Source organism: Dermatophagoides farinae, chromosome 1 (genome assembly GCF_024713945.1).
Source record: "Dermatophagoides farinae isolate YC_2012a chromosome 1, ASM2471394v1, whole genome shotgun sequence".
In the NCBI taxonomy this organism is placed as follows: domain Eukaryota; kingdom Metazoa; phylum Arthropoda; class Arachnida; order Sarcoptiformes; family Pyroglyphidae; genus Dermatophagoides; species Dermatophagoides farinae.
Genome location: NC_134677.1, coordinates 7,245,447 through 7,273,439, shown reverse-complemented (window position 1 = coordinate 7,273,439; position 27,993 = coordinate 7,245,447). Strand labels below are relative to the sequence as shown.

Sequence of the window (27,993 nt, the reverse complement as noted above, 5' to 3'; positions counted from 1 at the left end):
TCTGAAAAAATTTCTGGAACTGCGCATTACACTGTAGTTACTATCTTCATCATCATCATCATCATCTATGTTGTGTGGTAATGTAGAGTAGAGAAAAAATTCTTATATCTTCATAATAATAATAATAAAAATTGAAATAGTTAGGGTATAGTATAGTGTGTTCATCCTTGTGAATGCGCGAAAAAAATATATGCTTTTTTTCCCTAAAAAAAAAAAAAAAATAAACCGACCAGAAGAGTATAAAAATGGTGAGTCAAGTTCAATTTATTTCCACATTGCATATGAACACATCCGGATCGTTTCAAGGAGGACATCCACATTCAACAACAACAACAAAAAAAAACACCACCAAAATAAAATATCAACCAGTGAAGAACATTCGACAAACTCAAAAATCAAGCCAAGCATCATAAGAATAATCATCATTGTCATCATCATCATCACCAACGACTAACCATCCATCTACACAAAAACGATATCGTATTTGAAAGAAAAAAAAATAACAAACGGAACAACCCGATTATTTTCACTTGGTCATATTCAACTGTCATTGTTGTCAAGGGTAAGTAAAGTGGAATAAAAATTAAAGCAGAAAAAAATGTCCTATCTAGTTATTTGGTTTTTTTTATACCATCAGTAACAATATTTTTCCATCTTTCTCACTTTTTCTCACACACACACACAGTTTTTAATCAAAGATATTTCCTTTTGTTAATCATGGTTATCATTTTTCGTATTTGTTAAATTGTGTTTGAAGTGTGAATGTAAGTGTGTGTGTGTGTGTATGTTTGAACAGAAAGACAGACAAAAAAAAAACGAAAATGTTGTTCACATAATTCAAACCAAATTTAATTGAATCCGAATAACAACATAAAATGAAAACATCAACAACATTCCATATCGTTTTCATAAGACTATTCGTAGTTGTATTCAATGATGATGATGATGATGAAAGATGATGATATTTAGGTCAGAAAGATCCACTTGAAAACTATTGTAATAGATGATGACCATGAATTCATCGATTGTATTCTTCATCATCATCATGAATAAATCCTTTATTAATTTTACCAAAAAAAAGCAAAATTCATTTTCATGACCTATTTAGATTAGATTAATCATATATCATCATCGTTTGAAGGTTTCTTGAATACCATTGAATGATAATATATTTTTTTTCAATTGAAGCAAGAAAATTAAATGATGAACACACAAAACACAAAATATGTTTTGTTACACACAGTTAGTAAATCATTTTGATTCAATGATGAAAAAAAAATTACTTAAACATAATGAATTGGTTTATATCACACATTCATATAATTCATGAATATATTGGTTATGTTAGACATGCAAAAAAGAAAAAAATTATTCTGCTGTTCATTTTATATTCATTTCATTTATGTGTGTGTGTGTGTGTGTGTGTGCGTATGTTTGTGTCCAACACATAAATCAACTGATGATGAAATTACTTATGAAGACATTATTAGAAGAATCCTAAAAATGCCAAAGAATCATCATCAAAGAATATAAATGTTTGGAGCGAGAAAAAAAAATTAAATTCATACATTGAAAAAATTCTTAGAATCTAACCAGAACAACAACAACAACAACAACAAAATTCAAGGATTATGCTTCATTTGATCGATTTGCATTCGTAATGAATGAACGCGAAAAAAAAAGTTGAAAATTGAAAATTCATGCATGAATTTTTTTTTGTCATTATTTTTTCACTTTTTTTTTGGAAATAAAAGGGAAATGTCGAAGAAAATGAAAGGAAATCATCATATTTTTTTTGTTGTTGTGGCTGCTGCTGCTAATATTTTTGGACACGTTTACTTTTTTTCCAGTACATCCGGGCTATTTGCTTTATTAAGTCAACAGCCTTTTTTTTGCTGATTTCGATTACATATTGAATGAATCACATATTGATTATTATTTGAGAGAAAAACTTTGAATATTTTGATCAAATTTTTTTTTGTCCTTCTTGTCATTATCATTATTCAATTGTATTGTTTTTCTTTTTGTTTGTTTTCTTTGTTGACAATCACTTGGCAAAAAAAAAATTCTAAAGAATTTCAATGTTCACGATGCTCAACAAATTATTAACGATAAAATCATCATCATCATCATCATCATCGCAAACGTCATCGTCATCGTCATCGTTGTTGTCAACAAAAATGAATTGGAAAAAAGATGGACAATTCGGTTTGTTTGTTTGGATATTCGTATTTGTTGCCGTGGCCACTTATTATCATTCATCATTGTCGGCTGAAGCATACCCAGTTAACTTAATGATGACAAGGTAAGCAAATAACAATCTTGTTGTTATCGAATGATTTTTGTCATTTTTTTTTTTGAAACACTTGAACTTTTCAAACAAACAAAAAAATCATTTTCATTCCTGATTTTTAATATTTTACGATTATATTTTCATAGTTAACTTTTAATAGTAATAATGATAAATAGATCAAGGATTCATTTGTTTTGCGCTTCATGATAGTAAATGGTAATGTTTTCGAATCGAATCGATTGTGAATAAAGATCATCAAAAAAAAAAAAAACTTAAAATCCTATTTGAATATTTTGGTCTGATATTCGCTTATTTTTCATTTAATTGGATCGATAGATTACTGCCAAAAAAAGGCTATCAAATTTTTTTGTCACAGAAATGGAAAACGAAAATTCACTATTTGCTATATACAATCATTCACGAAAACTTGTAATTCGAGAATCAAATTGTAATATTATGGCAATGTAAGATGAGAAATTTATTCCATTGTTTTGTGTTTGAATTTAAATTGAATTGAATTTTGTTTCAGAAACATAAAAAGAACAAAGAATGAAAATCAAACATTAAAAGTTTCTCTCTTGTCACAAAGCACATAACAATAACACATAAGCGATTGTTAGCTGCTGCTGTTCCATGAGACAGAATTTTCATTAAGAAATAATATTACTATATATAATGTTTGTAATATAATCTATAATATATTGAAAATTAGGATACATACGAAAAAAAAGAATCCATAGAATATAAGGATAAACAGAGTTGTAAAAAGTTTCATAACCTTACAAACTATACAAGATGATAATAATCAATACTATGTTAGCTATTGATATTTTGGTGATGGTAATAAATAAAAATTTCAATCATATGTTGTCAAACAAATTGAATCTGACGTAATTCGAACCACGAATTACATAGATTTGAGAGAAGACCTCAATTTGATTTTTTTTATCTATCTTTTTTTTTATTTCATCGGGAAAAAAAATCATAGGAAATATCCTGTAAACGTAGAGGTGGAGAATCCAGAAGAATTGATCAGTACGCTTGATAATTTGATTCAAAATATTTTGGTTGGAATCGATTCATCACATTCGAATAATATGCAGCAAATCACTGATAAAAGGTATGTTTGTCATTTTTGTCCCCTAAATAAGAGCTATAGAAATAATAAATAAAAGTTATTACAAGTTCCGTCAAAAGGAAACAAATACATTTTATTTTATTATAAATAATAATAATAAATATATATCTTGTGTAATAATTTCCTCTTTATCTATTGATTATTTCAACATGTGTGAATAACGCAACACAAAACTACTGTTACTGCCTACATAGTTCTGGAACAAACAAACGAGGCATAGATCTTGGATTGTCGCGGGGATTTTCCGGTAGCCAAGCGGCTAAACATCTAATGGGTATGTCGGCAGCCAGTTTTGCAAATGGACCTGGTCGAAAACGTTAAGAAAAAAAAACATAAATGAAACGTAAATAAACAAACAAACACATAAATACATTTGTAGTGGATGATAAAAGGTATATTGGCATAAAGTTCATATTATAACCATCATAATTATCATCAGCAATCATCATCAATAATAACATCGTCATTATCATGATCATCGAAAAAAAAATTATTATCCAAATCAATCAATAATAATAATAATAATCGTTCTCTCTCTCTCTCGCTTGATTGTTGTTGTCGTTTCTTTCATTTCCACACATACACACATACACAACTTACACATCAATTGCACACTATATCAGAATTTTCATAAATGTATTAGCAGCAAATTATTATTATTATAAAAAAAAGCAAATGAAATGGAATTTTAATGTTTATATGAATCAGGAAGAAAATTCTTATTTATTATCATCAATATATTTATTTTTATCTTTAATTTTTTGAATTGATTGATTCATTGTAAACAAACAAGAACAGATAGACAACAGCAACCACAACAATAATATTAATAATAATAACAGCTGACAAAGAAAAATGAAATCATTTGTTTGATGATTAAGTTTTAATGCAAATTTTGAATTTAAAGTTTTGATTGATTGATTTTGTTTTCTATTATTATAAATCATCTTTGCCGTTCGATATTATCAAATAATCTGGTCAATTATTAAGTGTTCTTTTTTCCACTTAGTTCCATATCTATATTTTGTTCAGTGATGATGAACATATAAAAATCAATTTTCATTTTGAAGAAAAAACCAAAAAATATCAAATAAATAAATATATCATTATTTCGTTAATAAGTTTTAATACCACCACCACCACCACTTACATTTTTTTGCGTTATGTATCGTGCTATAATAATAATTCATATCATATATAAAAACAAAAGATTGTCAAGTCAAAATACAGTAAAAATGAGAACTTCAAAAGAATTTATAAATGGAAATTTTTTTTTGTCCATTCATTATCATTATTATTGTACAGAATGTCTGTGTTTGATAGAGAATGAACAAGAGGGGGACCATCAAAAGTTCACGGCCTGGCAGTTTTTATTTAAACAATTCAATTCCTTATATTACACATATGAAACAATGCCATCATCTTCATGCAAGATTAATGTTGAATGGGTAATATGGTGAATGTTGTCCGTTTGCTAATTTGATTTCAATTCTATAAGACTATATAGGAATAGTTAGAGGGTTAACTTAATTTATTTTTTTTGTGACACTTACCTCTCGAATGAATTGGAATTGTGCATTCGAAATCCAGAATTACAATGTAGATTGTATTTTATGTAATGCATATATATATTTTGTATGGAGAAAAAAAAATGTTTCCATCAAGGAGTCGAATTTCAATGAAAAAATTTTCTCCTATATATAAGGGGATTAATAACAAAATAGAAAAATTGTTACATTAATAATAAAATGAAAAAAATGAATCATTAACGTGCGAATATTGTTAGCAAAAAAAAAAAAAAAAAAAAAAAATTCAAACACAATCAGATGGCCCCTAGGCATTCAAATTATCAATATGATTAAAATCTAATCTTTGAATCAGACATAATCATTCAACATTTTGTTGTTTAAATAGCCTTTTTCTCATCATTTAAATTGTTTGGTCGTGATAAGAATATTCTTTTTATTGAAATAAATTTGGATTCACTCACCTCATCTTCAGTTAAATTCTTCTCTGGTAAATTGACAAAATTCAAGAAATGATTCGAAAGACAGATTCAGCATGATGAGCAAGCATGCATGAATTCCTTTTACGTTTACTTTATAAAAAGTGGTCATTTCATTTCATCACGTTGTCTACGTGAGGCATCACATCAACCAATATTCGAATTGGAATTTGTGTGAAAATGCGCGCGTGTTTGCTTTTTTTGTAAATCATTTTATCCATCAAATTAATTATATTGATGATAGTTGTTTCACATGAATTCATTGTTATTGTCAGTAGATAATTCAGAATCTAGAATAATTTCACTGTCAAAAATGGAACAATGGTTAAATTGTTCTAATCGAAATGTTTGTCGGTGGACATTCGAATGATCAAGTTTTAACTGTCCAAGCAATGTAAAACTACTGGTCATCGGTTGTTGATCAAGGCAATGAGCAACTGAAATTACATCAATTTGTTTCAGATCTAATTGCCTTTTTTTCCATTGGAAAATTCTATTTGTGCACATAATTTTAGCCATTAATCCTCTAATGGGAATAAATTTCTTCCAATTAATTTCATGTTTCGAATGGCGACATTGATGGCGTACATCGATTGGATGGAACATGAAAAAGAATTTTATCATGACATTAAAGTCATTTTTATCAGTATCCAGTATCTCATTGATGTCAATCGTAATTGAATCTTTGAATTTATCGTCCACTTCATTTATGAATATTATCGGCTTTTCTCGTAAACGGTATTCATGTTCAATTAAGCATATAAGAAAACATCCAGTTTGATCTTGATGATGATGATGATGAGAAAAAAAACAATATCAAAACATTGTTGAACATTTCTTAAATAACTTACCTCGAAGAAATATTTGTCTAAAACGAGGTTCACGAAGTTTTATTGAAACACTTTTAATGGCGATACATGGCTTCTGATTGAATAAATTATGCTGCAAATTATTGTCATAATTGTTGTTTTTATTAATTTTATTCTTGAACTTATTATTGTTCGATTTCAACATTTCGATTTGTCGTTTAATAAGTATTTGTTCTTCACCTTGAAAGAGAGAAAACATTCTTATTAAAATATCATTGACATTTTATTATTACCTGCAATCAAAAGACATTTATGAGCATGTACTAGATTGTCACTATATTTTCCCATTTGTTTTGGTTTGGCCAGACAGTTTTTGTAAAATTCTTTCAATAAATTTGTAATTTGTCGCCGAACTAAATATATTTCGTGGCATTTATTTTCTAAATAATATCTTTCTTCTAAATTTTTTACCATATCATTTTGTTTCCGTTCAGTATCATCATCATAAATATCCGAATCATTGGACGATAATGACATTTTATCACCATGTTCAAACAATGGCTGCTTTGGATCCTTTTCCGTTGTAATTGTATTCAAACTAAAATCATCATCTATGGATGAATCATATTGGAGTTGATTTGTTTTATTAATGAATTCTATAAAATAGGTTTTTTTAAAAAAAAAGAATATTGTTAAATACAACATAAATAAGAGTAATTTCATCTTACTAAGTTTGGAAGCCAATATTTGTTCCACTTTACTGAATTCATTACGTTTAATTTTATCACGAAGACCATATAACAATGACGATGATGGTGATTGTTTTGACAAACAGATATTTATGTTGTTTGTTTTTGATGATTTTTTTGATGCTAAAGTTTTACTCAATAAATCATGAATTTTAGCAAATCTATGTACGGTCACTGTCGACGACGAATTTGACATTTTTTTTTTTTTGACACAAAACAAACAATAATGATTTTTTTTAAAATACAAATGAACTATTTAAATAATATATTCCTGATTTGATTTTCACTGGATTCGACAAGTGTTGATAAATTAGAATTGTTTTTTTTGCATTATTTCAAAACAAAGAACAAATTTGATTTTTTGTTCATTTTATTATTATTATTATTAGATTGAAATTTGAAACATGATTGCCTCCAGATTCAAGAAATAATCTGTCACATCAACCAATTTAACATCATTGTAAAAAAAAAATTTTTTCTTTAGCCAAAATTTGATGGATGAATGATAAAAAGGACAAAAATAATATTTTTTTTCTCTACATCTGAATATAAATAAATAATAATAATATAATTTAACTGATGTGATGATGAGCATGGGCCAAAATGATCATCAAAATCATCACTAGAAATGTTTGTATGCCAGAAAAGAAGAGTTTGACAACAAATTATAACAGAATTAGTTTAAAAAAAAAAATTTCAGAAATAAAATAACTTTGTAAAAATAAAGAATATTTCAAATAAAATCAAATAGCTTCAAATGGTATCAAGTATCAAGAAAATGTATGAAATCTCATCAATAACTATCAATATGTTTCCATTTTTGAATAAATTGTACAATTTTCATGATTTTATCTATATTTTCTTTTCGCCATAAATTATATGCAAAAAGATTATTTATTCGTTGATTATCAGGATGAATTGGATCGAAATCTTCATATTCTTTCATTGTAAGTTTAATGTTTGATTCTAAATCCAGTACAATCTTATTCAATGCGATTAAAAGCTGATCAACATTATTCATCGGTATGGATAGATTAATGAATGTTTCACATGCCATTAGTTCTGGTGGACCATTTTTGGCCAAAATTGCGAAACCAAAACCATCACCCATTAAACGGTAACAACCGTATTGTGCAAAACGTTCCAATAACGTTGTATGAGGAAGATAAGAAATATTTTTCTTACTTACAAATTTTTTCTTACCAAAACTAGCCATTGATTCGGATTTATATGATGAAATGAAATCATTATTACTGTTGTTATTGTTCAAATCAAATTCATTTCTGTTCATCATATGATCATGAGAAAGACCGGAATCAATACTGGAGGAGGAACCCATTTTTCTAGTTTTAATCAATGACGATGACGATGGTGATGATAACGAAAATTGAGGTGATGTAAGGTGGTTGCCATCAGCCAATTCCGGTTGAAACAAAGATTTCATTATCTTATTATTACCATGACCAAAATCTTTGGCCAAATCGTACGGTGTTTTACCGGCTTGATTTTGAATTTCTTTATTTGCTTGACCAAATTTGATTAACACTTCAGCAGTACGAGTATGACCACATTGTGCAGCATAATGAAGAGCAGTACTTAAAGTACTAGGTTCCTGATAATCAACATTTGCATTCAATTCAATCAAACGCCGTACAACATTCACATTGCCATTACGAGATGCATATATTAATGCAGTGTAGCCATTTTTATCCACCACATCTACAGGACTACATAAATCAACAAAATTTTCAATTTTTAAAAATGCAAATTAATTTCAAAAAAAAATTAATCTTACATGTTCAATGTTTGATAATAAGTATTTATCATGTTTACATCGTTTTGTATGGCAGCATTAATGAATCGTGTGATCGACAATAACGATATAAGCTGATTAGCACCATTACAACTACCACCAAAACCATTCGAAGTTGTTATTGTCATTTTATCATCTGATGATCCAATTGATCCAAAAGATGATGAAGATGATGATGATGTTAAGGTTGACAGACTGGATTTATCATTCGGTCTATTGTGATGAACGTTGTTGTTGTTGTTGTTGTTGCTGTTATTGCTCATATTTAAAAAATTAAATCAAATTCCAATGATGATGATGATGATGATGATGAAACAAAAAAAAAAGAATATCTTCGTTTTTATAATGATAATTAAAACAAAATATCATAAAGATGAGATGAGATGAAATCAAAAACGAAACGATTTTTCTATTGATTCAACAATCACATAAAAACACAATACGAAAACATACAAAATAATAATAGTTTCGTAATGGCAAATAGAATGTTTTTTTTACAAACTTTTAATGTTCAAAAATTGAATAAAATGAAATCAAAACATCATGAACATCCAAAATATAGCTTCAATAATAAAAAAAATTGAACAAACTAAACAAGATTTTGTTTTTATATTACCCTATTCAAGTAGAAAAAGAAAATTGATTAGGAAAAAAAAAAAGCAAAAAAAATTTTTTTAACAATGAGATGTGTTATGATTTTGAAATTGACTAAATTTATAATGATTGATTTTCATCCTTAGCAATCAACAATGATGAAAGAATACAAAATTGTTCAAATTGATCAGTTTTGTCGTTGATTTCATTGCATAGCCGTGAACAAGAATAACAATAATGGCTAAATTTTTCACCATCAATACATGATGATGACTGTTGTTCTGAACCAATCGATAAGATTGATGTTAGTCTCAATGCATCATATGATGAGTATTTGTCATCGGATTGATTTTCAAGTTGAGCAAGACAGAATTTACAACGTATCAGCGAAACTACTGTTGATGTTGTTGATTTTATTTTATTACCAGTCTTAAAGACGGTATGTATTGTGGAAGGAAATTCTTCAGATAAAGATGTTAAAAAATGTTCATTTAATCTGTGTAAACTTGATTTAAGAGGAAATCTAGTACTTGTCAAAAAATCCGGCTTACATGGAATATGATCAAGTTTACGAAATTTTAGATAGAATACAACTTCTTTGCTAACCAGCTCACACATTGGCCTAAGTAGCAATATTGAGCCATAACGATTATCACAGAAATTAATTTCATTTGGTCCTATTATTCCACGGCCTAATGAAATGTTGTTCATAAGGCCTACGGATAATTCATTTAAAGTACTAGCAACGAAAACTTTATCCATATTCAAGTGATATGCCATTTTCATCAGAATCAAATACCGAAACCTTTGAAGAAAATCATATTTTAAAGTTGGATCTCGAAATTTGTTGATATTTTGAAGAAATCTTTGTGCACATTCAGAATGGTTATTTTGTACGAAAAAATCTTTGATGTTTTGAATTGTCATTGTATCATCTTTCATCACAATATGATTAGAAAAATCCCCAATGCAAGATTGCAACGATATGAAATAGCAATCCATTTTCGCTTGACAGATGAATTCAAAAAGCTCTTTGGTAAGAAAAATTTGCCTTTCATTGTCAAGAATAGATTCTGTAATGCAAAATATATCATTACACAACAATCAACTTATTTTGCTATAAATACCATCAATGAATAGAAGAGAAGGTATGAATCGGAGCTTTTGAAATTGTTCTTCATCCAATCTACGGCGAATTAAATCAACCAGGGCAACTGAACTAAGGCCACCTGAAAATCCTACAAGGATTTTATCTTCCGATTTGAGTAGACGAGACTTTCCAATTGTCGTACGAAATGTTTTCGTACAATGGCCAATCAAACAATCGTTACAGAAAACGTCCTTCTTTTGTAATAAAACCGATCCTCGATTTTGTTGACATTTTCGGCAATTCATCTGATAATTTCTATTCACAAAAACAATCGAATGATCAAATTAACAATCAAATTCAGGAAAATCAAATCTTACGACTCAACAAGTTTTTTTTTGAAACGATGAAACACGACATTGGAGACAGAAACAGATTTATCTTGGTCATCATCATCCAAATTAAAACGATCACACATTTTGAATTTGGATTTTTTCCAATTATTCAAACAAACAATATCCAAAATGATGATCTGACCAAAAAAAAAATTCCAACATGCGAAAATTCTTGTAAAAAACTGTTTTATACAATGCAAGTATCTCAAAGAACAATCAAAATTTTTTAATTTTGTTTCGATTTTTATTTGAAATTTGATAGAATCAATAATCAATAAATAAATAATAATTTCAAATAAATAAAAAGTAAAATAAACAATGATTCTAAATAAAAATCGTTCCGTATATTCCATGTAGGATTCGTTATGATTAATGTATTGGAATGTAATTAAAATAATGGTTAGTTATTATGATTTCACTTTTTCACCATTCGTCAATAATAAAAATAAATAATTAGGTTAATATTGATCCATTTACAAATGTACCATTATCGCTCTGTTCATCATCATGATAGCCATGATTGTTTCGTTTTTGATTGTTTATAAGCATCAATTTAGATTTTTGAAATAATTTCTGATTACTTTTTCGATGTGATCCAGTTGATCTGGATGAACGAACGGACGATGATTCTTTTTTGTATAAATGTTTTTTCGTAGAACCACACAACAACTGTTTCTCAGATATGACATCATTCTTTTGATGTCGATGATGATGTTGACGTTGGTGTTTATGTCCATGGCCAACACTACCTTCCTCTACATCGGCAAATATTCCATCATCTTCGTCGCCAACATCAATAAAATATCGACTGTTTTTGTTCTCATCAAACGTTTCGTCATCATAATCATCATCATATAAATCATCACCCGAATTGCAAAGATTGTCTCTTTCTTCTTCAGATTCTGAAGGTCGTCTGACGGTTTGATACCAACGATTGGTCAGATCGGTCATTTGTGATTTACAATCTTTTACCTCCTATAATTTTGAATATATCGAGTTAATCTCATAATATTTTAGTTTGTTTTACAAAACATACTTGATCGGTAAAAAATCTTGTGAACAAAGGCATCAGATATCGTGCATCGAATCGAACGAAACCTTTCAAATTCGATTCATTACGATAACTAACCTCTAGTTCTTCTTCGGTCAATTCAGATAAATGTTCAGTCTCGATTGCTTGTCCCATTTCTTGTGTTTTGCTTAGAGTAATCAAACGTTTTGATTTTGAACCACGACGCCGACGGCCTTTATTAATTCGTTTACTTCGATTCATATACTTAAGGACGGGCATTGTCGAACTACCCAAAACGATAATGGTGAATAGTACAATGATCAATGTAGTCGTCACAATAACTCGGCGTTTTTCTTCTTCGAAATCCAAGTGAAGTGCCAAAGCGTAAGCGATAGCTCCACGAAGCCCACTGAACCACATGACGAACATCATTTTCTTTGAGATTTTATGCTCTCGAAAATAGTTAACCAAATAAGAAAGTGGGTAGATATTAACAGCTCGGCCAATCAAACACAACAGAATCGACCAGATTATCAATGACATTTCAATTTTCATTTTGAAACTGAATATGGCTAATCCAAGGTAAGCGAAAACGCATGTTTCTAAAAAAATATTGACAAATAATGAAAATTGAACATAGATAAATAAAATAATAAAATTACCAGCAATAAATGCAAGTGTTCGCAATGTTTGTTGCATAGTGATTTGGGTAACAGGTGATAGATTGAAATGAGCGTAATGTGACATTACAACACCATTAAATAGGATAGCCATAATACCAGAAAGATGAAGACCTTCAGCCAGACCATAAGGAGCATAAATGAGAATCAACATCATTCCAAATTCCAATGAAGGATATTTCCGAAGATCTACATATTTAAAGACCAATGCAGCAAGCAATGCAAAAGCAGCTCCAATGACGGCCGATCCAAAAAATACGATAAAAAAACGTACAAATCCATTGAAGATGGCCGTCGTACCAGAAACGCTTTCATCTATATGATTTAATTCTAATGCTGTTGTGGCCAATACGATTGCAACAGCGTCATTAAGAATACTTTCACCAAAGACCAACATATTCAATATAGGATCCAAATTTAGGGCATGAAATATGGCCAATGTAGCTACAGGATCAACAGCTGAAATCAACGAACCAAATGCAAAGCTTTCAGTAAAACTTAATTTATAAGCTAAATCGATTGCACCAAGAATGTAGACACCCCCACCAATGACAAAGGCCGAAATTGAAGTGCCAATTATCGCAAAGACTAAAATAGAACCGATATTTTGAAAGAAATTGCCTTTATGCAATGTATAACCGGATTCGTAAATGATTGGGGGTAATAGAATTAAAAAGAACATTGTCGGACTTAGGGTTTCTTCTTTCTGTGAATAATAAATTCAAAGTAATGTTAAATGATAATTATGATAAACGGACCAACCTTCCAATCACCAAGATTTTGGCTAGACATTTTCATCACTAATCCGATGGCAGCTCCTAGGAACACAACAGCTAAACTTTCTGGAATGTATTGAAATTTGGTTTCCAATATGAAATGAATTAAAAATATGCACGATGCAATGACTGAAAGGACAAAAAATATGGCCATCGATGAATGTCGTTCCTCTTCGGCAGCTCCTTTATGCGGCAGATTAGGATCGATTGATACTTGTGTTGATGTTTGACTAGTGGTGGCAATATTTGTTCCATTATTATCAGTTGAATTTGTCGTTGACTGATTGGCAACAGTAGAATCATCAGTAAAATTATGAAATAAGTTCGTCGGTAATGATGTTGAAAAATTGGAATTCAAATTAGAAGAAATATTCGTCGATGCTATTATTGGCACAATTGTTGTTGTTTGACTAGAAGATGAATCTGTTGCTGTTGATGATGGTGTTGAAAAATTTTGGATATTTAATGATTGCGATAAAATCTCATTAGGATTTTTATCATCACAGTTAACATATTGGACAATAAATAATAGTAACAATAACAATATCGATATTCTTTTTATCAAGATCATATTTAATGATTTTAATGATGATGGCCATAATGACGACCATCGTTCAATATGAAAAATTTTCAATTTATCCATCATTATTATCATGTTCTAATCATTCGTGTATTATCAATAATCAAATTGAATATATAGTTGTTGAAGAATAGTAATACTTTGATTAGCCATCATGCCTTGGCACGAGTCGAAATGAATAATTTAGCCAATACAATACTTGGCAGTATAGTTTGTCAATAATCAATAATAAGTATTATATTCTTTGAATGAGAAAAAAAAGAAACAAAAAATTAATTCACAAAAAAATTTCAATTTTTCTATGGAAAATTTTTCTCTGGGTGACTTTTCACTTAATCTTTATTATTATAGTGATGATGATGATGATGATGAGGACCAAACAACCAGACTAAATCAATATAACAAAAAAAAAAAATTTCCTTTGCTATCGCTAATTGCTATTGACTAAGCGCTTGCGTATACCATACTTAAAAGGTATATATATTGACGCAAATATAATTTATATAATCCATCATTCATTTATCCATTATCGGTAATCCAGTCTTGTTTTTATACATTTATATTGGGCATTATTATCCTGGTTGGTTTTCTTTGTTCCTCTCAAACATACATATCACACAATGATGAGGATAAAAAACTAGTTTAAAGATAATTACCTTTGATCTTTTTTTAACACAAATTATTATGAATAAACAAGTTGACAAATAGATAAAATAAATTGATCATAGATAGGAAAAAATGCACAGAAAAAAAATATTAATTTCCGATAGAACAAAAAAAAAATGGTTCTTGTAAATGGAAATTATTAAACTGCAAAAAGAATTACCGCCAATGTCCTGGAATATGTGAATGGACTGAAAAATTATAGACCAGAATTTTTTTTTTATTTTTATTCATTTTCTTCAATCGAACTAAAAAAAAAAAAAAAAGTGCCCGCCACTTTCACACATCAACACATCAGTTTCTTCAAACTACGCATGTCATTGAATTTTTTTCCCGCTTTCCTCTTTCTCATTCCAAGTTTTTTCATTTCATCAGTAATACAAAAATCGATGAGCAGCAATCTTTTTCAACTCATCCTCACTCACACCCTCACTCGTTGTATATGAGTCGCGACCATTATTATAATAATGAAATCCATACAGCTGAAATTATAAACAAAGAACTTTTTTGCAGTGTATTGAAGAATATATATATATAGATTTTTTTTCTTTGAGACGCGCACAAGATAAGAACTTTTTTCTTTTTGTTGAAAATATTTTGCATCACTCACTACTTCTACCTTGATTGCTCCAATTGATTTTTATTGTTGCGATTTTTTTTTCTCTTATTCCATCATCAATGATGATGATGATGATGATGATGCTATTCAAACACAATGGCAATCTTAAACAACAACAATATGTCTCTCTCTCTTTCTCTGTGTGTGTATGTGTATTATTCTTTATGTAGATGTATAGTGCAACCATTGCTTGCGATGATGATGATGATGATGATAATGGTCATAAATTGAGATTTTATTGAGATCATCATCATATTGAATCTGTCAAATCCGACATACAATCCAACATTTTTAACTATAAGCTGTTATTTTTTTTTGTGGTGGTAGTTGTTGTTGTTGTTGTTGTTATTTTACTGATGTTTATAATGGTGTTGATCATTTGATCATGATCCTCATCGTTTATACATGTACAATTTCTCGCAATTGTCAAAAAAAATATTGCTGTTGTTGTTGTTGTTTGTGCAATTTTTATTTCTCAAAAAATAAAAACAAAAACATTTCATTTGTGCTCCATGTGTGTGTGTGTATTTATGTGTGTAGGTTTATGTGTTGTGTATGTATAAATGCATGTTTTATGATCATTTGATTCGATTTGAAAAAAATGGTTATCACATGATTTGTGCAAAATGTTTTTAAAAACAATCGATTAATCAACAACAACAACGATTATAGCGACAATAACAACGACAACGATCTGTATTTGGTTTCACAATCAATTCGAATCTTGAAATTGATAAATTCCATCATTGTTATATATTATCATCAACAAAATATGTAATATAACCAGCAAATACTAATAATTGACATGTTAAATTGAAAATTTAATTTCTTATGAAAAACATTTGAATTTTTTTTTTTGGCGGTATTTCATCATCACATTTTCTCATTTCAAACTCAATGATGATCATCAGAACCGATTATAAAATTTGATTATTATCTATTTAACGAAATAGAATGTAACTTTTGTGTTTTTGATAATTCTGTAATTCATTTCATAACAAAGAGGTATTAATTTTTCTTTTTCAATCGAATGATTTATATGAATTGAATTTTTTTTTTCATTAGAAATAACAATTAATTATTCATTCAGCTTTGTTCTAGTCATTTGATCATTTGATATATTTAATTATTATTGCATTTGCATGTTGATCATTATAATGATGATAATGCTATTTACAAAATATTAAAAACCTTTGCAAGATAAATTATTCATTCACGCTCTTTAAATTTCAAACAAGATTTTTCGTTGCTTTTTTTGTGAAAGTAAACCAGAAACCAGATAGTTTACTTTCGTTACTTGCAATTTTTTCTTTTTCTAAAATCTCAAATAAATTGCATCACGGTGATAATAACCTGTCATCCATTATATGTGTTAATTTGAATGAATAAATTGCTATTGTTGCCAGCCGCGAAAATTATTTTCTCAATTACCTGATTTTTTAATTTTTTTTTTAATTATATTCTTTACATATAGTAAAATATTGATCAAATGAAAATTATTTGATTATAAATCTACACATGTGTTTTGTATCATCATCATCATCTTTATTCATCAATAAACATCTCATCATCGTATTCATTCAAAAATGTCTTCACATCAACATCACCAGCCTCATCATCCAACATCATCATCATCATCATCATCAACAATTACAACCACTGCCATCATATCCGGTCATGGTAATAATGATGATGATGATGGTGGGGGTGGTGGTGGTGGTAGTAGTGTTGGTATCAATAATACAGGTCATCTTCAGCAACAACAATCACATGTGGTGACACTTGTTGGTGATCATCAATTACAACAGCATATTATTCAACATGAAACACGACAACAACAACAGCAACAAATAATACAAGCAACAGAATCCGCTCAATCATCACATCAAGTTCATCATCATCATCATCAACAACAAAATCTTCATCATAACCATCATCATCATCATCATTTGCAAAGATCGGCATCCACCGGTTCAGAAGTACAATTCAGATCATTAGTTGAACCATCTACGGCCACAGTGCCATTAATTCAAACCCAACATCAAGGTTAGTTGAAATAAACGAAATTTCAGTAGTTTTCACTAATCATTGTTATATGATTTAAATTACAGTGATATATTCATTGGGCGATCATGTTGATGATGAAAATGATCTTTTTGAATGTGGCAAATGTAAACAACATTTCTCATATCTTCATTCATTTGTGCAGCATAAAAAAATTTGTAATAGCCGATTACAGCAGCAACAACATACGAAAAGCAGTTTATCAACAAATAGCGAAAAGCTACGAGAATTGGCTGAAATCGAATTACATTTGGGCATTGCTTCGACATCGACATCAGCCTCACAGCCACAGTTGGTCCATCATACTGGTAGCAATGTTCATCATTCACATCATTCAATGGGTAAATCACTTTTATCAACATCATCAAACAATTCTTCTCCATTATTGATTCCAAGCAACAATAATTCGCCTACCTCAATGATGACAGCTGTTGCTACCGGAGGTGGAAATGGCCAGTCAACCAACCATTTGGTTGGTGATATAAATATTATTAATAGACATCTAAGCCATGGAAATCGTGCTTCACCATTAATTGATCCACTAAATGGATCTTCTATTAATGTAAACAGTATTCTACCTGATAATGATCTACTTTCATTGACATCATCATTAGATGCGAATATGATAGCCAGTATAGGCAATTCGATATCACCTTCATCATTGCTTCATCTTCAAGGTGGTGATGTTAGCTCAAATACTGATGATTTCGCACAGTTCGCACATCTTAATCACGGGTTAGATGCTAGTACAGAATCTAGTATGAACGATGTTAATCAACATTCAAGATCGAATTCTATCGCTATATATGGAGTTACCTCATCCACAAACGGAGCATCTGATGCATCACATTCGATGCTAATCTCATCAGCCAATTCTTCATCATCCATATCGACCAATACAGGTGTTCATATTAACAGTACACATCAACAACATGCACAGCAACCGCAGCAATCATCCGTCAACGTGATCAATTTCATAAATTCAATACACAACACTTCACCTACATCATTCACATCGTTTATGCAGAATATTTCTTCCAACGATGTAAACATTGGCGTTAATGGAGAAGGTTCATCGTCATCATCTTCATTGCTCAAAACATCATTCGATACAGTTGGCGATGTAGATGGTGCTTCTAATGATAATTCAATTGGATCTCCTTCGCGTTTTCTTAATTTACCTCCACCAGCATCACAACCATCGACACCAAGTAGTATTATCGAACATCGTCCTAATCAAGTCGGTGCCACGGTAAGGTCAACACAGACTTCATCCATATCAACGGAAATTCATCATGTAAATAAGCCACAACAAACAATGAATGTGATACATCATTCTCAACAACAACATTCCCAGCAATCACAAACTATAATAATCAATCACGATGTTGTTGACAATTCGCGAGCTATAAATGAAAACCATATTCATTCTCAGACATTGAATCCAAATCAATTTGCTGCTGACAACCAACAACATAATCCGCAGCAATCATCACAGATGACAAATACTAATCAGCCTGCTGAATTATTCAAATGCAACTTTTGTGACCGTAATTGATTTATTTTGATCTTTTTTACCTTGATTGTTAATTCCTTTGCATTTATCCTTAGGTTCTTATACAAAAAGTATCGAACTGGCTAATCACATGCCCTGTCATACAGGCGAGAAACCATATCAATGTTGTATATGTGGAAAAGCATTCGGACAGAAAAGTAGGACATTTCATTATTTTTTATCATAATCTAAGAGTTAAACATTCTTTATTGCTTTTCATAGACAATCTTCGTAAACATATCATGACTCACAAGGTAACTAAAGAACAATATCAAACGGCATATAAAACTTCAGTCGATCAATCGTTGAAAAATATGCCAAATGCTGGCAAGAATAAGACATTGAAAAACCAGCCAGCAACAGCTGTAACACAAACGGCTCTGACACAACCAAAAGGAATGGTTGCTGATACGTCAAACAAGATTGTCATCTATATTTGTCCAATGAAATGTGGTTTCACATCTGAAAGTTTTGAAATATTGAAAGTACATTGTGCCACTGAACATCCGAATCAATTTAATGATAGTTCTACAGTTCAAGTGACTTCGACTGATCTTCAACAAAAACCACATCAGAACAATCCTCCAAATGTTCACCATATCGTATCGACCCAAGAAACTTCAAGTTCAAATTTTTTAAATTCTAGTCAAAATAACAATCAGACAAATCAATCTAACATGGTATCAATAAAACAAGAAATAGCTAGTGATACGGCCATTTATCAGTTGACCGCTACACCATCGACAAATCAATCATCTAATCAATCGGGTACCCAGCCATTGTTGGAATTCAAAGTACAAGATAAATTTACCTGTCCTGTACCAAGCTGTGGATTCGTCAGTACAAAGGAAACAGAATTTAAAATGCATTGTGTAGATCATACTGTAGCTAATGATGAGAATATACGCTACCGTTGCACTGCAAATGATTGTAAAGAAGTTTATAATAATGTAGAATCATTCATCAAACATCTCCAATCACATGATAAAGCCACATGTAATACAGAAGCTGAACAAAGTGGTTCTAATGAACCTATCAAAGCCAAATCAAGGTATTTGATTTCTTTTTTTACATTGAAATTTTAAATTTTAGTTTTATTATTATTCATAGAATTTATCGATGTTCAATCTGTTTGAATCGTTATACGACGGAAAATGCATTGGAGAATCACAAGGCAACCACTTCTCATCATTATCCTTGCCAACATTGTAATAAAATTTTTCCTTGTGAACGATATCTGCGTCGTCACCTGTTGACACATGGTGCAGGATTATTCATTTGCAAATATTGTGATAAATCATTCAAAACGGCTAATTATCTAAAAGTTCATCTAATAATACATACTGGAGAAAAGCCATTTGCCTGTAAAATTTGCGATGCAGCTTTCAATAGAAGGGACAAGCTAAAGCGACATGAATTGGTACATGATCCAGTTAAACGATATAAATGTCCAATGAATAATAATGGATGTAAACGGGAATTCAATCGACCTGATAAATTAAAAGCTCATATACTGACACATTCTGGTGTTAAGCCATATCAGGTAATTTATTTCCATTTTCTTATCTGTTATTCAAATTAATTTTCGATCTCACCTTATAGTGTACGATGTGTACTCGCTCATTCACACGACGAGCTCATCTCCGAGAACATAGTAAAACACATCAAGAAGTGGTCAATGCTATCATCAAAGCAAACATAGAGAAAACCTCGCCTAACTCTTCACCAAACAAAACAAATACTTGTAACACCGATAAAGCAATATTAAATCCACCAAATTCAACCAGTCAAACTGTTGTAGCTACTTATGAAAAAGATAACATTTCCAAATCAGAAATTAGTGCTCTAATCCATCAGCAAGATTCATCGGACCCATCTAATAATGTATCTAATCAAGCTGTTATGCAATCATCATCCTTTAATAAGACAGCTAATTATGCAAATAATACTTCAAATAATAATAATCAACAATCCCATTTGACTGATGCTAAATTGCTTGACAAACAGGAAAAGAAATCAATTGGCGATATTAATAAAGAATCTTTTATGGATAATTATAAAAGTCAAGCTACCTTCACTACGGATCAAACAGTATCGGACTCTGTTTCTCATGCTGTTGCAACTACAACCACAACAATTTCTAAAAACAATAATGGCAGTATTATATTATTCACTGGTGCATCGCTTCCTTCGTTAACATCCTCGCCTAATTGTAATCCACAGCAAACAATACCGTCCACGGATCAAACACATTCACAATTATCTACTCTAGCTACCTCATCATCATCATCTACGAATCTCCAAAAACAAGACACAACAATAACTCATTATCAACAAGATAATACTCAACGAAACCCACAACAAAAACTATCGACACCAACCAACAACAACACTAGCACATCGTTTCAAACATTTATTTTGCTTTATTCATGCCCGGCTTGTGAGGCTTATTTTTTCAAAGAAGAGGAAATCAAAACGCATAAATGTTGTGCAAATACATCCTCGATTGGAGTTAAGAACAATATGGTCGACAATGGTAACCGGCAACAGCAACAAACCATGCAACCGTTACTAGTACCAGTCGATCATAAAGTTAATCCAGTACCAACATCAGATAATAATCGAATAAATATAGCCACTAGTCCAGCTACAACAACAACTTCATCAATAAAAAGCATCAATGCAGCTTTTGTTAATCCCACAGATATGTGTAAAATGGAGATTGAAGCTGAAAACACTTCAATTTGAAGATGATTCATTTCTTCAGCCTAAAATCCGTCCAAATTTTAATATTCTCATGTTGAATTTCTTACCTTGACTCTTGATCAATTTTTTTTATTATAATGATGTAGAAAATTGTATTTATTTTTTCATTGATTTATAATCGGAAAAACAGCAACAATGAATTATTTTTCTAATCAAGTGTTATTCATTTGTAAATGAAACAGAATTGTATATAAATGATTTAATCGAATAAACAAAACTATCAAAATTAAGAATACAAAGACTTATTTAAAATTTATCATTATTCTCCTTGTTCATGATTTTCATGATGAAAATGTAAGGCTCTCGTTTTAGCTGCTAAAATATTTAGCTCTTTTTCGAGAAATTTCATCAATCGAATCCTTTTTTCGGTCAAGCTCAGATCAATCGATGATGATGATGATGATGATGAGGATTTTGTTAATTGATTTTCATCATCCTGAGAAAACAATTTTGTCAGAAAATTTCTATCTATACGAATTGGTCCCTCGGGTCTGACTAGAAAAGTTACTCGACAAGATATTCTCGGTATGTATGGTTTTTTTGTTGGCAACACGTCATCCATTCCGAAATGATACATGGGCAGTACATCAACTTCAGGTAAAGTTTTATTTGGTCGATTCGATTCTAAATGTTCTGGTGGTAGATCCTGCATGCTACTGCATTGATTTGGTTTTATTTGGCAATATTCATTGTCATTATCTTTTCCTTCTGAAAGTACATGTTCGATGATCAAACGGGCCATTCCCCATTTCAATGAGTATTGATTATCCGATGATGTAGTATTGACTAGTTGAGCTGAATCCCCGTTGTATTCATCTAGATTGAAATTCACTAGTCTTGGATCAGCATTTTCAGGACGTGGAACGACTTTTCCTTCTGGAAAGAAATGTATCCAATTGCCATTACGCATCAATCTTGAAGCATAATTCATGGCTGGTTGATAAATCCCTAGATTATGAATACATAAAATTTTATGATTTAATTCATATTGGATTCATCAGAATACCTTCGCCACGAATCATTGGAAATGTTTTTCCTAATGCAAAGAAAGTTGTGTATATGGGAGAATTGAAACAGATTTCGGCAGCTGCTGAAGTCCATCGTAATCGATTGGAATTTAAAAGCCAATTAAATGGCATCAATGATCCCCATATTAGTGGATCATCCATACAGGAAGTATGATTACAATAAGTTATCAATGGTCGTCGAGTAATTGATTTGTGTGACGAAAATAATGCAAGATAGTTTCGATTGAGCGTTTCATAGAAAATGTTAGCATTATAAACAGTACTTTTATTTACAACATTCATCCAAAATTTGCTAAACAATCCAACGGCTGGTACGACGAAACGCGATCCAATAATCCAACTTAATGTTGGATTGGTAACATCGGGACATAAAAGTGATGGCCATTTATAACGTATTAATTGTTGTTGTTTTTCTAGATCATGTGACAAGTTTGGCTGATGATAATGATCTTGTTGTTTTTGTTTTGATGTCATCATGCCATTAGCATTTAGGCATGAATCTATCAGAATTAAATGATGAAGATTATAATCAAAAAAAACGACGTATTTACAAACATCAATGAATGCACATGCACCCACAACTGCTCATCCTCATGGCCATAAATATATAGATGAATGGATCATTGAGAACCCGTCCATGTCTAACGTATTCTATAAAATAATCATCATTGGAACTATTATTCTATTGTATAATAATTGGCAAAGTTTGAGTGAAATTTCATTCAAGTTTTTAATAAAAAAGACATTAAATATTCAAAAAAGTAAAATTCATTTCTATTTACATAATATATTGGAAAATAAATAGATTTTGACAAAAACAAATTTTTTTTTTATCAAAAATGAATGGCAAACAAGGCAAACTTTCCATGTAAATCAAAGTGTAAGTTCAACATCATCGCCATCACGATTGATCGATATACGATTCAATAGTTGATTGTCTTCGATCTGTGTATTTCGATTGGCCAGACCTAATCGTCGTGCATAATGTGTGATCAGTCCATAACGAATTCCATAATAATAGATAATGAAGCTTAGAAAGCCAATAATAGCCATAGCACTTGAAATGCCCATTATCAATTCTGTATGAAATTATTTTTTAATTATTTGAATCAAAAAAACTTGAATAATACATACTTAAATTTGAATCATTATCAGTATCATTCACAATGGATAAATGATCACTTTGAGCTTGCATATTGCCTGTGTTTCGTTTACAATGATCAGATTCTCGACAAACACAAATTCCTATTCTTTGGCCAATAGGTAGATTGACACGAAGATGATCTTTTTGTTGATTCTCATCCAGTTCGGCACAATCTTCGTCATCATTGCACTTGGATAGTTGCCCGATTACACAGAATGTGGACAGTTCGTCATTGTTCAAATCTTCAAATGCTATAAATCATAATATTTTAATGATGATGATAATGTATAAATTATATAAAATGAAAATACTCACCATTAATCTGAGAAATTTGACATGACAATACAAATGACATGAAAACGAGTATAGGAATCACAGAATTGATAATGTACTGATGATGAATGTTGACCAGATTGATTGCCATTGAAATTATATTATGAAAATGAATAAATGAGTAGCGATTTCTATTCTTTTTTCTCATCTTGTTGACAATCTCGTTACTGTTCTATTGAGCATTAGTACCAAATGGCATGAATCATTGTTGCCGATCCGTTGAATTGGCATCAATTAAGTTTAATTGTCGATTTTGGCTTTATAAAAAGTTTTTTCAAATAAATTGGGGTGTTACAATCAAAACATCAAACAACCGAATGGTTGGATCACTAGATTTAGATTTTCAATAATCATCAAAAATAACTAAATCAAGAAATAATGTAAACTTGATAGTCTCAGATATCATCGAAAAATGAAAAAAAAAATCAAAGACGCAAAAAAATCAAGATATCAATGGCTGGAATGTTAATACAGAAAAAAAATTTGGTTGATGATTCAATGATAAAAAAGAAAATGATCACAAGATCGTTTTACTTCAAACAGCCAAAAAGTAACTGTAGTTTTTGATTTATTTTGGATAACTAATGGATGAAAATTGAATAAGCTCAAATGCAATTGTGATTGCGCCAAAATCAAATCATAATGAAAAAAATCAGAACAATATTAATATGCATGGAGAGGTTGTCCTAATTGTAACTTATTGAAGCATGCTAACATGAAGATTTGTCCATGAAGACAAGCAACTCAACACACACTCACATACGCATTGTCCAATAATATTTGGACATAAGAGACCGCGAATTATAATGGCCGCAAACTGAGCAAAAGAATTGGCTAATTTAAAAACAAATCTCCAGATGGTATTGGCGAGCAATCATTTCTTATTCTTATATATATAGATACAATATGGATTCTTAAAACAAAAACCAATATATACAATGATTACCAACAAAGATTTTCTTTATTCTCGAATTCTTGATTATCAGTTTGCATGAAATTGAATGCATAAAAATAATAATAATAATAAAAAGTATTAAGATTGAAAATATAAATTATTTTTTTTTTCGTTTGATTTGTCGAGATGACAATAATATATGAGGAAAGGACAAAGGGATCGAGTACCGGATGAATGTTTCCATTATGTTGGTGGTGGTGGTAGTGGCTGGGATCATTTTGGTGGTGTTTGTGATTTTATGGATAATGAATTCGAATTATTTTTTTTTTTTTAGTTGTTGGCAAACACCCATTTTTCCAATTGTGTGCCTTTGTAATCTGGTTTATTGCAAGCAACACGAGCCAAATTAATAATACCGGCCGTCACTTCGGGTATATTCTTTTTTTCAAATAGATCAACCGTTCGAAACAATTGATCATGTGGAACACCATAATCTTGTGCAGCTTTCAAAAATTTATTGATATTCTCCATGAGAATATAGGCACTACCACCGGAAGCAAACTACAATCGAAACAAATAATTAAAAAAAAATTAATATTATTAATTTAATTAATTATACTAGTACCTTATCGATGGCTCCTGGTTTGATTTTGTTCATCAATTTACACAAAACGACACCATCTTTCAATGTTTCTTCATATGAAACACCTTCCGGTACTTTTTCATCAATATTCTCAAATACCCAGGTGAGTAAAGCTTGTTCAACATTTGGAGATCGTTTGGAGGCAGTTTTGGCTGTAACAGCAGCTTGAATACCATAATGGGCCATTGTGTTGAAGTTTTTGTGAAAAGTTTTTTTTTCAAAAAAATGATTGAAATGATTTTAAACCGAACAAATCTTGATCACGACTGATCTAGTTGGTGAGCAAGTTTAGCGGCTAAATAATCTTAGATTGCAATTTGTTTTTCAACATGAATTGCCACCACTAGACTGTAATGTCGATTCGTATTTTTTTCATGGCTGAATATTCCACCAAAAAAAAACCAAGAAGAAGAGGCAATTAAAATTGATATTCTTGTTCACCATCATTATTATCATCTATTCTACAGAATCTTGGTTGCTCTATTTTTATTATAAAATTCAAATTGTTGGTTAAGACATTCAAACATTCTCTGGTAAATTGAATGAATTTTTTTTTATTTTTTTTTTGTTCGGTGTTAGCTGCTGATGGTGGCAATCATCATCCCGTAAATGTTTTTTTTTCTGGGTTTCTTTCCATCATTAATGTTTGTAGTAATTCTTTTCATATATCATTCTTTATTTTTTTGTTTTGTTTTGCAAAAAAAAAAATTTGGCAAGAATTTTCTTCTTTAATTTGTCCGCTGTGTGTAATAGAACTGATATTCGATTACTGTAGTAAATAGGAATTTGTCTAAAAATACCAATTTTACATAATCATCAACAATAAATCCCATGAATGGCTGCAATCATTTGACAATTTCGTACGTTCAACTCAATCATCACATCATTATAATGGCAATACTGGTAATCATCAAAATTATGATTAAAATGTTCACCTTATATATTTTGGTTGAATTTGATTGGAAAACACTGACTTTACATCAAGAGAAAATTTTTTTTTTATATTAATTTTTCGAGAAATTCCCGGTACCTATATGGAAAAATTATGAAAACTATAGTTTAAGAGAAAAAATTCATATTCAATCGACGAATCTCTCTCTCACTATATTGGTTTAAGTTCATTTTTTTTTCTTGTTCATTGATACAAATTATTTAAATTTTGTTGTTTCAACAATTGTATAATATATTTTCTTTCTTACGGATGTTTGATTTCGAAAGAATCCTTTTGGAGTGTACGATCATTGTAAAAAAAATGATCATTGATAGAATGACGGCAAAGAATCAGATGTCAGGGAATGAATGTTGAATTTAGTGCCAAATATAGATTTATAATGATGAGTAAACATCCATAGAATGTTTATATTAGAATATCTGTATATTTGCAATCACCCCAAAACAACAACAACCACTACTATGAAACATTTTGTTTGCTAAATTCCCTCCGCTCATCATCATCACCACCACACACCCATTATCATCATCATCATCATAAACAACAAATCTTCAAACAAAAACATAACATATAAATTCATGCAACATCAAGTAACAACAAGTCCGATATGTGTTGAATAAAAAGAAACAAAAATTCCTTGCCTTTTCAAGCATTTCAACATATTGCGTATTCAACATTCAACTTTTTTTTTGAATTTGTTTTCTTTTTCATTCATTCATTCATTCATTTATTCAAATTTGAATGGCGGAATAATATACCAAATATGCCAAAACAAACTTTGTCTATGACTTTATGTACATATGAATAATGGGAAATCTTTTTTTTTTTGTTTGGAAGGTGGGAATATGCTTTTGAAATACTTGAAGAAAACAGTCAATCCATGAATATTCAAATGAAAAAAATCAGACTAGAATATTGAATTCGAATCGATGAAATAGTTGTTTGCTAAAATATCGTATAAAAAAAAGTAAGAAATAGCGATTGTAATTGAAATTCATATTCATCAATGATAATGATTATCATTGATCATTTTCAAGTAGGTGTAAGAAATATAGACGTCAATCAAAATTAGTGATCATTTTTATTTCAAAATCATGAATGAGTGAATAAATATAAAAAGCAATTTTAAAATTTTTCTAGCATCAATTTTCGTTTAGATTTAAGTTTGAAGAAAAATCGATACAATAAAATGCCATTTTGATAAATAGGAATCATCGAACATGATGGCTTTTCATAAAAAAAAATCACAATTTTCAACTTTTGACGTTCGTTTGTTATAAATTCGAATATTCTATATTTTTTTTTCTTTTACACCATTGTGCTGTTGTAGGCGGTAACCAAATTCGTCGATATCCGTTTTTTATTTGAAGCGATTTGCCTTTTTTGATCTATAAATAATC

The 27,993-nt window shown here is 30.1% G+C and overlaps 9 protein-coding genes across 12 annotated transcripts; 2 read left to right on the top strand and 7 right to left on the bottom strand.

Moving 5' to 3' along the window:
• The first annotated feature begins 275 nt into the window (after nt 1-275).
• Nucleotides 276-4,401, top strand: Dh31 (diuretic hormone class 2). The gene is made up of 4 exons (XM_047056201.2): nt 276-562; nt 2,075-2,305; nt 3,282-3,413; nt 3,626-4,401. Exons 2-4 carry the CDS (start codon nt 2,082-2,084, stop codon nt 3,750-3,752), a joined length of 483 nt encoding a protein of 160 aa, XP_046912157.1. The 5' UTR covers nt 276-562; nt 2,075-2,081; the 3' UTR covers nt 3,753-4,401.
• On the bottom strand, nt 4,321-7,190 carry LOC124493129 (uncharacterized). Its single transcript, XM_047056199.2, has 7 exons — nt 6,974-7,190; nt 6,539-6,901; nt 6,288-6,485; nt 5,422-6,218; nt 4,985-5,125; nt 4,582-4,930; nt 4,321-4,448 (listed from the first exon to the last, which is right to left on the bottom strand). Exons 1-4 carry the CDS (start codon nt 7,188-7,190, stop codon nt 5,686-5,688), a joined length of 1,311 nt encoding a protein of 436 aa, XP_046912155.2. The 3' UTR covers nt 4,321-4,448; nt 4,582-4,930; nt 4,985-5,125; nt 5,422-5,685.
• Nucleotides 7,191-7,341: 151 nt separating this feature from the next.
• Nucleotides 7,342-10,242, bottom strand: LOC124491700 (uncharacterized). Its single transcript, XM_047054385.2, has 2 exons — nt 8,790-10,242; nt 7,342-8,721 (listed from the first exon to the last, which is right to left on the bottom strand). Exons 1-2 carry the CDS (start codon nt 9,068-9,070, stop codon nt 7,788-7,790), a joined length of 1,215 nt encoding a protein of 404 aa, XP_046910341.2. The 5' UTR covers nt 9,071-10,242; the 3' UTR covers nt 7,342-7,787.
• Nucleotides 9,522-11,042, bottom strand: Ctu2 (Cytosolic thiouridylase subunit 2). Its single transcript, XM_047054383.2, has 3 exons — nt 10,869-11,042; nt 10,529-10,806; nt 9,522-10,474 (listed from the first exon to the last, which is right to left on the bottom strand). Exons 1-3 carry the CDS (start codon nt 10,964-10,966, stop codon nt 9,522-9,524), a joined length of 1,329 nt encoding a protein of 442 aa, XP_046910339.2. The 5' UTR covers nt 10,967-11,042.
• A 63-nt stretch (nt 11,043-11,105) lies between these two features.
• Nucleotides 11,106-14,738, bottom strand: Nhe1 (Na[+]/H[+] hydrogen exchanger 1). Of its 2 annotated transcripts, XM_075729425.1 has the most exons (5): nt 14,588-14,738; nt 13,338-14,173; nt 12,558-13,281; nt 11,920-12,497; nt 11,106-11,858 (listed from the first exon to the last, which is right to left on the bottom strand). In XM_075729425.1, the coding sequence occupies exons 2-5, from the start codon at nt 14,004-14,006 to the stop codon at nt 11,337-11,339; spliced, it is 2,493 nt and encodes an 830-aa protein (XP_075585540.1). In that variant the 5' UTR covers nt 14,007-14,173; nt 14,588-14,738; the 3' UTR covers nt 11,106-11,336. The 2 variants fall into 2 exon arrangements, with proteins under 2 accessions (XP_075585540.1, XP_046910338.2); XM_047054382.2 differs by lacking the exon at nt 14,588-14,738 and having other exon boundaries at nt 13,338-14,331.
• Nucleotides 14,739-15,174: 436 nt separating this feature from the next.
• LOC124492410 (uncharacterized) lies at nt 15,175-21,828 on the top strand. 3 transcript variants are annotated; one of them, XM_075729345.1, is made up of 7 exons: nt 15,175-15,987; nt 16,688-17,259; nt 17,325-18,827; nt 18,889-18,990; nt 19,055-19,883; nt 19,943-20,375; nt 20,435-21,828. In XM_075729345.1, the coding sequence occupies exons 2-7, from the start codon at nt 16,800-16,802 to the stop codon at nt 21,578-21,580; spliced, it is 4,473 nt and encodes a 1,490-aa protein (XP_075585460.1). In that variant the 5' UTR covers nt 15,175-15,987; nt 16,688-16,799; the 3' UTR covers nt 21,581-21,828. The 3 variants fall into 3 exon arrangements, with proteins under 3 accessions (XP_075585460.1, XP_075585424.1, XP_075585380.1); XM_075729309.1 differs by having other exon boundaries at nt 15,175-16,195; XM_075729265.1 differs by having other exon boundaries at nt 15,175-16,218.
• Taz (tafazzin, phospholipid-lysophospholipid transacylase) lies at nt 21,783-23,225 on the bottom strand. The gene is made up of 2 exons (XM_047055373.2): nt 22,605-23,225; nt 21,783-22,546 (listed from the first exon to the last, which is right to left on the bottom strand). Exons 1-2 carry the CDS (start codon nt 23,101-23,103, stop codon nt 21,858-21,860), a joined length of 1,188 nt encoding a protein of 395 aa, XP_046911329.1. The 5' UTR covers nt 23,104-23,225; the 3' UTR covers nt 21,783-21,857.
• A 114-nt stretch (nt 23,226-23,339) lies between these two features.
• LOC124492490 (uncharacterized) lies at nt 23,340-24,916 on the bottom strand. The gene is made up of 3 exons (XM_047055401.2): nt 24,086-24,916; nt 23,761-24,021; nt 23,340-23,705 (listed from the first exon to the last, which is right to left on the bottom strand). The coding sequence occupies exons 1-3, from the start codon at nt 24,249-24,251 to the stop codon at nt 23,500-23,502; spliced, it is 633 nt and encodes a 210-aa protein (XP_046911357.2). The 5' UTR covers nt 24,252-24,916; the 3' UTR covers nt 23,340-23,499.
• A 129-nt stretch (nt 24,917-25,045) lies between these two features.
• Nucleotides 25,046-25,958, bottom strand: LOC124492509 (muscle-specific protein 20-like). Its single transcript, XM_047055427.2, has 2 exons — nt 25,624-25,958; nt 25,046-25,559 (listed from the first exon to the last, which is right to left on the bottom strand). Exons 1-2 carry the CDS (start codon nt 25,825-25,827, stop codon nt 25,329-25,331), a joined length of 435 nt encoding a protein of 144 aa, XP_046911383.2. The 5' UTR covers nt 25,828-25,958; the 3' UTR covers nt 25,046-25,328.
• Between the last annotated feature and the right edge of the window lie 2,035 nt (nt 25,959-27,993).